The 13311-nt window shown below is 41.8% G+C and overlaps 1 protein-coding gene across 3 annotated transcripts in view; it reads left to right on the forward strand.

Moving 5' to 3' along the window:
• Nucleotides 1-268: 268 nt before the first annotated feature.
• The window catches only part of KDM3A (lysine demethylase 3A), a 29413-nt gene continuing 16370 nt past the window's right edge, over nt 269-13311 (forward strand). For 2 of the 3 annotated variants that reach the window (XM_054633360.2, XM_077177851.1), the window contains exons 1-10: nt 418-552; nt 955-1143; nt 3626-3775; nt 5927-6037; nt 7568-7670; nt 8296-8420; nt 8903-8975; nt 9056-9144; nt 11183-11334; nt 12330-12901. In XM_054633360.2, the coding sequence (XP_054489335.1) occupies nt 973-1143; nt 3626-3775; nt 5927-6037; nt 7568-7670; nt 8296-8420; nt 8903-8975; nt 9056-9144; nt 11183-11334; nt 12330-12901 (1546 nt within the window). In that variant the 5' untranslated portion in view covers nt 418-552; nt 955-972. The other variant, XM_077177850.1, reaches the window with a different exon arrangement.

Raw genomic sequence — 13311 nt, forward strand, 5'->3', positions numbered from 1 at the left:
AGTACGCCGCGAGCCGCACGTATAAGGGACCGTATCACGCCCTCTGGCCTCCCTTCGATCCCTCCGCCGTCTCTAAAGGCAGTTCCAGTGGCTGGAGGCTGGGCGCTCCCGAGGCGGGAACGCGGCCCTAGAGAGGCGCCCCGGCCCTCCGGAGCGCGTTCGTGCCTCCCTTGGGGCTCGGCTGCGGGCGCTCCGCGGCCTGGCCCCGAGGGACTCCTTCCCTCCAAGCTCAAGCGGAAGGATATATCGTTTTTATTTTTTTATCCGCCATCTGCTGAGCAACGGTTTCGGGGGTGTGGCCAGGCGCGCGGGCCCCGCCCCTCCGGGCCAATCGCGGCGAGAGGCTCGCTGCCGGCCCCGCCCCGCTGGAGCAGCGCAGCCAATAGGGGCGCGGGACGGGGGCGCGCGCACGGGTGAGGGGGCGTGTGTGCGGCGCGGCTCCGACAGTGTCGCTTGGCCGCGGCGGCGGTCGGCGCGGGGGGGTGGAGGGGAGCGGGACCCGTGCCCGCTGTGACTGCGGGGTGCGCCGGCAGCGGGGCCGGGGGGGAGCAGGTGAGGGCAGGGGCAGGGCTGGAGGTCTGCCCGGGTGGGCAGGCCGGGGTGTTGGTGAGGCGGAAGGAGCTTGGCCTGGTCGCCTGCTCCCTCCCTTTGGCTGCCGCCCGGCGCTCTGACTCCTCGGAGGAGGAAACAAAGAGGCGGCGGGGGTGGGAATGGCCGGGAGCTGCGCTGCAGCCATTCTGGAAAGACCTTCTGGTGTTTCCTTCCACCCACCCTCGCTGAGTAGTGATTAACAGGACCGTGGGCGGGGGGGGGGGGAGGAGACCTGTGGGTGTCCGGGGGTCCGGCTGGAGCCGCTTGGAGAAGCGGGGGGGGCGGCCGGGAGAGGAAGGAGGAAGCGCTCACCGCCCTGCCCTGTGTGTTTCTCTCCTCCTTCCGTCGCTTTCCTCGCTGAAGGCCTCCCGATGAGTTAAAATGGTGCTGAGGCTCGAGGGGAGCTGGTCGCTGCTCGTAGGAAAGAGGTTCCTCTGCCTGTCGGAAGAGGAGGACAGGACGTGGGACGCCAGCCTCATCTCGGAATGGCCCTGGAAGTCGGGCAGGATCCGGGCTGTGTCACACACGGACATATCCAAACAAGACCTGAAGGTAACCGGGAACTTTCCGAGGGACCCGCTAAATGCAGCGTGTGGCCGGGGAAGTTGGTGTGGCTGTGTGTACACGTGTGTGCACATGCTGCTCTCGGGGGCAGAGCAGACGGAGACTTGGCCGACACGTTTGGAAACGTGCACCCCTGCCCGAGTCCCCGATGTGCTGGTACTAATGCCGCAAATTATCTCGAACTAATTACGAATGTGCTTTCTTCCACCGGCATTTTGAAAAGCAGGTTTTTACCGCACCCACTGCGCCTATGGTTTATTTCCTAAAGGTAAATTAAGGTCTTGCCAGCTGTGAACAGGTTTTTGCCCCCGGAGTTGAAACCGAAGCCCTTCAATGCTGTTGGGATTGGTGACTTTCCTTTCCTGCTTTTGGAGCAGCTCTTTGGGTTTTAAAGTCACACCAAACTCACGCCTGGTGCTGGAGGTCTCTCGGACTCTTCTTGCATGGTGGCCTCTTCTTATTAATGATTACCGAGTGGGTTTTTGAGCACATAGTTACTGCAACGGTGGTGTAATTGGTTAGCTGTGCATTTTGGGTGGGAGTCAAGCTAAGTTTACGGTTTGGCTGTGAAGTTGTTGAGGGGCTTTATTTGGCAGCTGTAGACATTAGAAGTGTTCAGCCATGTCTGGACGCTTACTGGAGTGTAAACTGAGTGCTGCTCCCCAAGGACCGAACTCCATTGTAGCAGCGGCATCTTGTGCTTGTTCCTACAGAAGGCTTCGATGGCTGTCCTGTGACAGCAAGAACAGCACCATCTTCCCGTTTTAGCTGTGTCCTTTCCTCTTTTTTGGTGATGAGAACTTAGTGATTTCCGATTAACTGACTTACTTGTCAAACAAAGCGAAATTTCGGATGTTTCGAACTCTTTCTTGAAAGCGTAAACTTTGTTATCAGCTTGTTGTTGTGGATCTGCGGCAGGGGTGGAGCTTTGTCCATTTTTGGGCGTGGGGCTGTGCCCTGTGCTGTGCTGGGAGTGAGGAGGAGGTTCTTGGTGCAGAAACTCTTAGGGACTTTGTCAGCAAAGGAGAAGAAGCAGATGCTAATGGGGTCTCTATTGTGAGCTTTGTAGCTGGTTACGGTTCTGCCAGAAGCGATTGTCTTGATGTGTTCTCCAGTTGAAAAGTAAAGAAGTTGCAGAATGGGCAATGGAAGTGTGGAGAACTTTGTATCAAAACAAATCCCATCTCCTTTCCTCTCTCAGTTCTGTACCGACATGATAGACCCGAAAAAATAAAGGCTTGAGAGGGGGGATTAAGTATTTCTCCTGTAAAAGAGTAGAAGTATTTATTTCAATTTTTATTTTTTATAGAAGGACTCTCAACTGCTTTTGAAATGCTTTTCTCAACTGTGTTTTCTTGTGTGTGCAGTGATGCAGTAGACTGAACAAGCCATTCTGGTTCTGGTTGTTATTTGCTTATCTCTTTCATAGTTTCTGTGCACCTCAAAATTACCAAGTTCATTTCTGCACCCATTAGTTCGATGACTCCTGGCTGTGGTAATGATGTTTGTGTGCATGTTTTCACTTGCCTTTCCCCTGAGAGGGATGATAAAATTTCAGGAAATGTTTCTGAGATTCACTCAATTGAGATTTCTGTGCTGTTTCCTAAATGCAGTTAGGCTGGATTGCTGTGTTCTTTGGGAAGAGAAAATGATTTTTCCAAGAGCAGAGTCCTCTACCAAGATGTTCCAATTCCTGTATTCAGGCCAAGTTGTATTTGTGGTCTTTCCCAATACCTTGGTGATCTCCCATGTTGCCTTTGAAATCAGGGTAATGCTGTCCCAAAGATATTGGTCAAGCCATCATATTTTTGCCACAAAATTGCTTTCTTCTTGAAAAATCTGCGTTGTTTATGAAATTCACAAGGATAAATAGCAGTTAAAAGCAGTCAAGAAGTGACCTTCACATTACATAATTTGATCACCTTTACCATCCTACTGTCATTTGTGCTTTCAATAAGTTGGCTGAAGTTATTCTTTGGGATTGGTATTTTTAAAATAATTTTGGAAAAAAAAAAAACAAAACAGCTTGTTTATTCCACTGCTCTAGAATTTGTGGAAAATCCATGTGCCACTTCTGTAGGCAGTCCGTTGGCTTTAGTGGACTTTTTGGGGGGGGTGTATATCTTTCCCTGCTTGTAAACACTAGTGACAGTGTTAACATAATTAATTACCTTTAAGCAGCATTAAACTTTTTGAGATGGGAAGTTGTAAAGTTAAATGTAAATACTATTATTTTATGTGACAGTAATGATGATAAACCAATGAACATTGACTGTCACTTATAAAATACTGGGTCAACCTTGGATGCTTTAGTGATTGCTTGATTATATGACAGGCAATCATGCTGGAATTATAAGTACATTTATTGTTTTTTTTTATTTTTGAGTAAATCTATGAGTTTATCTTTTCCATGTTGAATGTGTCTGAATTTTATAGGTAGTCACTCCCTCACTTTGCTTCCTTTCTGTAGATTTGTGTAGAATTTGATGATGAATCATGGGAGAAGCGAAGATGGATAGAAGTCTACAGCAGGATGATGATAGCATTCCTGGTGGAGCAAAAGCTGGTGCTGGCTGAAAGAAAAACCCAATCCATGCCTCCTGTCCAGTGGCCTGCAATGGCAAGTACACCCTTGGCTTGAGTCACTTAGGTTCTGCAGCTGCACCTTCTGGGACAGCTTTGTCACCAGTGGGAATTCCTCCAGTGCAGCCTCACTCCTGGGTGTCTTGGGAAGGGAGAAAATCTCTTTGTGCAGCTCAAACCGACAGAGCTCAGCAGCATTTGAAGTTGGTGGACACAAGGATGTGTTTGATGTGTTTTTATGACTTTGCTTCTCTCTCAACCCCCTGTTCTGTATATTGTTAATTCATTCTCCCTCTAGTCTTGTGTTTTGTTTCATCTTCCACAAAGTAGAAAAAAATAGAAAGAAAAAGTGTAAATGATAGGTTTCTAAGGATAGCCTGTGTTTTTATTTTAAGTTTTTGACTTTGCCTTGAGTTAATGCTATGGTGATTCTTGATCCCGAGACAAAAATAATTCAGATTACTTTAATGTGATGCCTGCCTGGTACAAGTGATTTGTGAGATTTAGGTTTTCTGCATACAAAAAGCTGAGCTATACTGTACAAGGAGAGAACTGAGCTTTCTGTACCTGCCATGCATGGCTGAATAGGCAAATTAGCCAGGGGAGGTGAACAGGGAACATTTCCTAATGTATTCAGCCAGTGTAGTTGTACTTGACTACTTTGGATATTGCTGCTCAAGAAAGCAGTGAGATAAGTGAAAATGCAAACATGTAAACTTGCTGAACAAGAATATGCTGAAGCTGTAGTCTGTGTTTTAATACTATTAACTTTGCTAGGCATAAAGTGTGCATTGTAATTCATATTGCTGCATTTTAGCTGGTCTTTCTTAAGCAAAGCCATTCTAAGCAATATTTATTACAAGTAGGGCCCAATAGAATGGGAGAGGAAATGGAAATATAAATCCTTAATTTTATTTCCTGGGCTGTGCATTGATACCAGCAGTTCCTCTGGTACATTTTGCTGACAGCTTGTTCTGAAAACCTTCATATTTAAACTTAGCTGTTGTCCATTTCCAGGTATCTGAATAGTTCTTACTGGATACTTCAGTTTTGATATAAGGTTTTCCTCCTGAGGTGTTTGATGTGTCAGTTCATGCAGGGTGCATGTTCCAAAGCTCATTTAGCAAAGGATCAAATGTAGGCCAGTCCTGGATCTTGCCTTGGCAAAAAAAGACTTTTTCTCCCTTTATCATCACACAGGGCAGGAAAGCAGAGGTCATGAAAGAGATGTGTGAATTAATTTATTTGAAACTTGATCACAACTTACAGGTTCAAGTGTATGGGAGAGTGTGTTTGTGACAAATGGAGTAGCTCTGTAGAACTCTGGTAATGCCCAGTTAGTCCTGTAGAGACTCTTGTCCCTCTGCCAGTGCTGTCCTAACTGAGGTGAAGACAAGGAGGAGTATCTGGTTTTGGAGAACTGATCAAAGAAAAGCCTTCTCCTGTCAGAATGATTTCCTTTTTAAATGGGGCACAGTTACACTTTTCAGGTAGGGAGGAGTTACTGTTGCCACTTCTCTGGTTCCAGGCTCCTGGTGCCTGTCCTCTCAGATCTGGTACTGCCACTAGACAAAATTTAATTTTGAGCACCTTAGGAAGTGTTCAGAAGCTTTTAAAGGAAATTTTTGTTTCTTCTCTGTTCTTAAGGCTTTTGGTATGTCTGAACACAACTTCATCATTGCCCTGCAGTGTTAAAACAACTGTGAGGCTGTCCAAATCATCATGTGTGCCTAAATAAAGGTTTCAGTGTTTTCAGAGTTGCACAGCTTTTGAGAACTTTAATGTAAACTATGCTGCAGACATTCATTGATTTGCTAGCTATTTCCCCAGTCTGCCATAAAGAGGTTTATTAGTAATATATCTGCAATTAGAATTATTACATTAATAAATTTTTCATGTGGACATGAATGATTAATTGCTAATGATAGCCACCTGCACTGAATTCCTAATTCATGCTGATATATGAAATTAGTTTCAAGTGGAGTCCAGTAACTTTCATTAGGTGTGTTTTAGAAGTCTTATTGGAAACTTGCTCTGTTTTCAAGAGTTGCATGTAGATATGGTAATGTAACAGATAAATAGAAGCAAAATTAAAATTTAAAAAATTAAAATTAATTTTTAAATGCAAATGATGAATGATGAGATCTTCTTGCTCTGTTTCTGAGAACATGTTTATCATTTTTTTTAGACCTACAAGTCCTTAGTGGACAAAGCTGGAATGGGATCACTGGTTTCAGTGCGCTACCTGGGTGAAGAGAAATGTGTTTTCCTTTCTAAAGACCTCTTGACACCCATCCAGGTAACCTTGACTGGCTTTGTAAAGATGAAAGATGAATCTCTTATCTTGATATTTAGGATGCATCAGGGTGATGTAATCAATGCAAACTTCAGAGGGGTAAAAACTTGTGGTAGGTGCTTATTTCTGTAACTCATAAATAGCAGTTCTGAATGAAACATGTCTGATTAAAACCCCCTGGAGATAATTCAGGACAGGGTCACCTAGGGGAGCTGGATGAGGGAGTGTACTAGGACAGTTATTCATGTGACAGCAGTTTCATGTGGATTTTGGGGATAACCTGGAATAGTTTCCCTTTCTTCTTTTACACATGAACTTTGTGCAGTGAGTTGCAGCAATGTCTGGCATAAATCTTGCTATTTAACAGAAGCACATCACTGCTAATCCCAAACAAATGAGGAATTGGGCAGAATGGAAATGAGGTGATTGAATTACTGAGCACCAGAGGAAAGTTTGTTTGTGGAAATTAGGTACAGGTGGGTTGAAACTATTGTTCCTGGGCAGGTGTTTGGAGGAATAGTATCTGCTAAAGATCAAGGATTTAGCCTTTTTAGGAAATTAGTCTCTGTAACCTGTAAACAATCTGAAATAAAAGTAGTAATTGTTGTCCTGTGTTGAGACTGCAAGTAGTGCCATCATTAATGTTCTACTTAGACTTGTTAGCAGTCAGCAAATATACAAGTCCTTTAGAGAAACTGGCAAGAGAGTCACTAAAAGCCAAGTTTGAGTTGTAGATAGTTGTCTTGCTTATGTTAGCTCAGAAGCAGGGTTGAGATCTCTTTGTGCAGAAGCCTTATCTCAGCACTGCAGTGGAAAAGATTGCTTTACTGGCATCTTGAATAACACTTTATTGACTTCCAGTTCTTCAGTCTCCTGCCTCTTACAAATATCACAGCAGTGCCTGGACAAAAAGATAAAACCCAACCCCAAACCCTTTTCTTATTTGCACTCTCTGAGCCTTGGGTGGAAACTTGCAGTGACCTTTCCATTTCAGAATCAATTCTCATTCAAGGATTTGAGAGGAAAAAATAATACCCATACATTATGCTGAAGAAGGATGAATAATTTAGATGTAGCTGACTCTGTTTTCATTCATATAAACATTTTATAATGGTGTCTTGACACTGACTGGATCCTGGCATTATCATAAATAGAAACATAAAATATTTTCATTTGCATCTGCTCAGGACAAATATGCTGCTGCTTCTGAGGACTTAAAATCCAAAGTTAAGAATGGACAGTTCAATTAAACTTACTGCTCATCAGCAATGTAGTACTACAAAGCTGGGTTATTTTCAGAACAATATTAAAGTAGACCTGCAGAGCTCATTTCAGACTCTCTTGCAGATGTTTGTTGTGAATTAGTGATAAAAAAATAACCTGCCTCCAGTCCACCAACCTAGAACTGCTGGAGAGCAGATTAATGAGAATTGGATTTGTGTGGATTTCTGCCATCTGGGTTTTAAATATTGTGGGATTTTGTCAAAAGCATTATCCTGAATGCAAACTTCTGTTCTTTTTTTCCTGAAATAGGATGTGGATGGTTCCAGGCTTTCTCTTAAAGATGATCAAAATGTAAATGAGGAAATTCAGGCTCTGGTTAAGAAACACCTTGATGAGACACGCTTGGTCCAAGGTACAAGCATACTGTGGAGCAGAAAACTGGCAATAAATGGCCAAGTCCAAAGGGAAATCCTTGCAGTGTTGGTGTAATTAATTGGTAATCTGTTCTAGGGGATAAAAGCTTTTTAAAAATACTGATTTTACTCTCACAGCAGTGAATGCAAAATGTGAAGGATTGTAGATGTTTAAGTTTCAAGTATTTCTTTTGAAAGAGTGAGTGTGTAATTCAGGCACATATAGATGGCCTGCTACTTGTGAAATAGATCAATGTTGTAGCAATTCTCAAAAATTTTGAGTTGTTTATTGTTTCAAGCAACTTGATTTTTTTTTTCCCAGTTTGTTGCTTGTTTGTGAAAACTTCCAGGGTGTTGTATAGAGGCCTCCTTTTTAGTCAAATTTAAAATTGTTCCTTTTCTTTGCTAGAAGAAGATATAAATTCTTTAATTACTGGGTTCACACCAGCATATTTGTACTTATGTGCTTGCACATGCAGGGAGTGACCTTTTTGAAAAGGTAAATATTGCATATTACAGTTTTCATTTCCCATACTGTAAGAACAGAAAGAATTCATTTTGATAACTGTGGTCATCTTCATGCCTTATTTGTCTTAAGCTCTATTTTTTTCCCCAATTTTGTAGGTGGAAAAAATATCATTGGTTCAAAAATTAGGATTTATAGCCTGGACCCTTCCACTCAGTGGTTCACAGCTGTTGTTGTCAATGGTAATCCAGCTACAAGAACTCTAGAAGTCAACTGTCAGGAGGTAGGAGCCAGCTGCAGTGGTTTACAAATGGATATGGGGAATAAGTGCAAATTTTATTTATGTCTCCACCAGCACCATTTTTATTTCTGTCTTTACTGTAATCTTTAAACATGGGTGTCAGTGTAGTGCAGAACAATATTACCCAAACTGTTTCTTTATGCTGCAGGTAGATTATTAAATAACAAATGTCCTTGTATGAAAAATGAGGGAGACCTGGAGTTTTTATTCTGAGAGTGAAACAAAGATGATCTTGGTTTCTTTGCTCTCTGTGCTGTGCAGACAGCACAAGTTCTCAAGCACCAGTTTTGTATTTTTATGCAGAGACACTGTCACATGGTGTGTTGTTAAATTCAGCTTGGTATTCAAAGAACCTAGAAGTTGAGTGTCTAAGCTTAGTCTATATCACAACATCTAAGATAAATATATTTAAAATAGTTTCACCTCTCTAAATGGCTGCTTTTGTGTTTCCTGTCCTTTTCAAGATTCCAGCTTTAAAAACTCTTGATCCAGAATTAATTCATGTTGAAATCATATATGACAACAATGGAAAATGTGGTAAGACCTATTACTTTTTGTCCTTCAAACACTAAGTAGGTTATTTGTGATAGACTAATCTTGATCACCTTCTCTTCCAGATAAATCAAAAAGCTTTGGGGGTGTGAAAAGGAAGTCATCTGATAGCAGTGGAAGTGTTGATGCTAAACACACAAAATCTTCTCCTGAGGTAATGTCTTGCTCTGTTATATATGGCTGTTACATAATGATTATGTCACTTCTCACAACATCTTAAATAAGGATTAGATTGGAAAGTAGAATGATAAATGCAATCCCTTGGAGGGTGTGTTGAGTTCTTTCAAACTTGTCTGGGCATGAATTGAACATCTTGCCTTGTGATAATTGGAGTAAAAGCTACCAAGCCTTGAATGTTGGTGCTTTGCTGGGGCTTTTGCTTGTTCAATTTTTGTTTGTTTGGGGTTTTTTTAACTGTACTTTTTGCCCCCTCCTTCTGCTTAAGAGTTGGTCTGCCTGGTCTCATGTATTCTTGCAGTAGGAGAAAACACAAAGGAGTTCTGAGGTTTATAACTTTTGCATTTCATGTTCTTTCTTTAACCATTTTGTACATGAAGCCAAAACCTTCAGCTGCACTTGGATGCTCTGAGCATTCAAGCTGCACAAGCAGCAGTGGAAGGTTGTTCCAGTACAGAAAGGAGATGTGACTTTTCTGGTACTTTCATGTCTACTTTTATTTCTTTTGTGAGTGACCTGCTGGCTATCACTGAGAGATTAATAAACTCTCAAAGGTCAAAAGACAATCTGGTAACTTCAGTGTAGAAATGCAAAAATGAAAAATCATGGCTTGGCTGAAGAAAACTTGCCCTATAATTTTACCCCAGTATTTTAGGCAGGAGTAGCCAGTTTTTGGGAAGCTCTGGAATAGGAGGGAGAGGGTTGTGTTATTTCAGTGCAGATCTTTCACAACCTCACAAAGAACCAGCCTGAGGTACCCAGCACAGGGGAAGGTGCCTGAGTGAGGAGTGTCCCCTGTCCTGTATTTACTGCTGAGGAAGAGTGTGCAGCAGAGCACCATGGAGGAGCAAAGGATTGCAGTCTTGTGTTTCCACAGCTTGTGCTTGGGCACCTTTAGCAGCTTTTGGTGCTCAGTTTGCCTTCAGTTTTCTGCATAATTCAGCCATTGAACAGTCTGCTTGACACAGAATGTATTTTACATTCCAAGTGCCCTATTGAAGAATTATCATGATCTGAATTCATAACTTGTTTTCCCTTAAAGTAGTGGAGTTATTTACTTCTCATTTTTCAGTCTACCTTCCTTCAAAGGACTGGATCATTTTTCACTTTTGCACTCTTTGGGAAATGCCTTGCAACCATTTTTTCAGAGTGGTTACAGTGAGTGTGCTTTCTAGTAAGGAAGCCAGGAGCTATTTGTTACTCTGATTTTGGTGGATGTCAGTATGTGGGAGTGATTAGCTGAAGCCATATTTTTTGTTAATAAATATGTGATAGTACTGATTTCTTGTGTGGAGTTAATTATCTGCAGCATTTTTCTGAGAGCTTGACTTGGTGCCTGACAGCTGTGTAATACCAAAGCAAAAAGGAAATATTTTGGAGCTGATGCTAATGAGCCTGTAGTGGAACTTTCCAGCTGGGGAAGGACCCCCACAGGAAAGCCACTGTTCTAAAGACACCTGGTAATTTGGTAGGCCTGTTGTATTTCTAAATTGATTACAGATTTCTTAGGATGGTGATTTAATCAATGTAGGATTTCTCTACTTAACACTTTCTAGAATTCTGCTGCAAAGATTTTCTTGCTACAAGAAAGTTCACATCTAGATCTTTGGTAATGCTGTCAGTCTTCACAGTTCTGATTTTCACTGGGATTTTCAGCTGAGATTAGAAATCTATTTCTGACTGCCAATTGCTGCAATTACTTTAGAAACATTGTTGCACTGGCAGTTACAAAGAGCAGAGCTTTCTGTCTTTTTTCCACTTTCTTAATGCACTTTCCCAAAAAAGTTAGTTGTTAATTGGAGGCAAATGAATTAACATGAACAGTCTTTCATGGAACCTATGAAGTTTAAAAGGACACTTTAAAGTCTTTCCACCTCATGAACTGAGTGACTCTTTACTTGACTTTATTAAACATGGTAAGAAGAGTATTATTCTGTTTTTCCTTTCAGGCTGAACCCTGCAAAGCCATAATTTGTTGTCCTGAATTTTCCTACCTGTTAAAATCTCCCTTGCAGGTTTCTCCCAGTCAGGGACACGTGCAGTCAGTACCAACTGTGCTGGGTGAAGCACTGCTGGGATGTACTCCTGCAAATAAAGACCAAAGGCACCCAGGCCTGCCCCTGCCAGCCAACTCACCACCCAACCTTGGTGCAGAGACTCCTCAGGGGTAAGGAAGCAGTTTTATGCTTATACAGACATTTTACCTCCAAAAAGAGTTCTGATTCTTAGCACAAGAAGCTCTGAGGTCATTTTTAAGAGCTGTAGTAACTCCTCTTCTGCTATACCAGCATAGGAAAGTGTTAGATTTGCCTGCCTGGATATGTAATTTACTTCCTAATGCCATGTTCTTACTTAACTTTAAGGAAGTGGCCCTTCAGTGTCCCAGGCTATTGTCACTGTTTCATTGTCCCCATCTGTAAAAGGATACACAGGTGTGGTGCCTGCTTTGTCAAATGCATTCCTTCCCTGCCCCCAGCAAAAGCAGAACCTGTTCAGGCAGGTGTCTGCTTTCTTGTGGATCAGCTACAGATCCCCAGTTAGATTTCTGTTCAACACCAGTGCCTTTGGACTTTTGTTACCCCCAGTTCTGTCACAAAGTGGATGTGATGGTAGAAATAGTGTGACAGGAAAAGCCAAATTTGAAGTGCTAATAGGGATTTTTCTACTAGTTTTGTCTCACATGCTGAATGTGGAAAATATGATTTTTTTGAAAGGTTTTTTGTGAGAGAGGTTTTACAGTCTCCAGCACAGTGACTTGTGGTGCCAGTCAGAAGTTCCTTGAGAATCTGCCCACAGACATGCAAATGAAATTCATTTGGTTATTCAGCAGTTGCCTGAAGGAAATGAGAAAGCAACTATTTATTTGTGAGAGAAGGAAGTGGAGTAGCAGCAAATACCTAAATTTGTGTGTGCCTACATGGGTGTACAGCTTTATTGTTCTAACTTTAAAAAAATTAATCCCAAATAAAACACCTGAAAAACACAAACCCATTTAGCCTCACACAAAATATAAAATACTCACACATCAGAACTCAAAGCACATAATTAAATAACTAAATTTCATCTTTCAAGCTTTAAGTGTGCCTAGATTGAGCAGCTGATGCTCTGATTTGTTTGACACATTTGTGGGTTTTTTTCTAATTATTGCATGTTGTGTTTCAGCACATGTAGACGAAGCCTACCAGAAACTCATCCTTCCTGTCTCAGTACTGGAGTTAAACCAGTGACAGAAGAGCTGACAGCCTTTCCTAAAGTGAGCTTTATGTCTAAAGAACAAACACAAAATCCCAGTGAGCAAAATGGTAAATATACCTCTTTGAAAACCTCAAGACCTTCATCTTTAACTGATTCAGCCAATGAAAAGGGAACCAACCTGAAGAATACTAATGAACCTTTTATGAAGGCCACAACAAACTTTCCCAAGGAATGCATTTCCATAAAACAGTTGCAGCATCCCAACCCTTCTGTAGCAATACCCAGAGGCAGTGGCACTGTTGAACTGCAGAGAACTTTAGATTGCAGACCCTCAACCTCAGATGCTCATCTTCTGTCCTTCAGTGAGTGTGGGCTTAAATCACAAAGCAGCTGCAACAGCCACAGCAGCCACAAAGGAAACAAGATTGATGAACTTGCAGACATGGAGTTTTTTATTAGAAGAAATTCAAATGAGATTCTTTGTGACAAAAGTGAAAGTGAAAGCTTTTGGACTGGAAGTGCCAAAGTCCAGGATAATAGTAAGTGTTCCTAAAATTTCCTGTCATATCAAAGTCCTTGTAATTTTAACTACTTAGAAGTAGGTAATTTGTTACAGATGCAACATTATTAATTTAAATTGTGTGAGTAAAGCAGCAATTTGAGTTATTTTGTATATACTTTTAAGACAGGAATGCAATAAACTGGAGAAACACCTTTTCCTGATAAAGGAAAAGGACTAATAATTATATCTTTAAAATAAGTTGTTACAAAATATATGCAAGAACAGAAGGGCAAAAGGGGTTACAAAATCAAGGTTCTTTTTGAATACAGATGCTGGTGGCATAATGAGCCTACCTTTTAGCAATGGTCCTAAATTTTACAAGCATGGTTAGGGATGGAAGTTGTCCTTAACAAAGCTCTGTTCAAGAGGGGCTTTGATTTAAAAACT

Source organism: Agelaius phoeniceus, chromosome 4 (assembly GCF_051311805.1).
Source record: "Agelaius phoeniceus isolate bAgePho1 chromosome 4, bAgePho1.hap1, whole genome shotgun sequence".
In the NCBI taxonomy this organism is placed as follows: Eukaryota; Metazoa; Chordata; class Aves; order Passeriformes; family Icteridae; genus Agelaius; species Agelaius phoeniceus.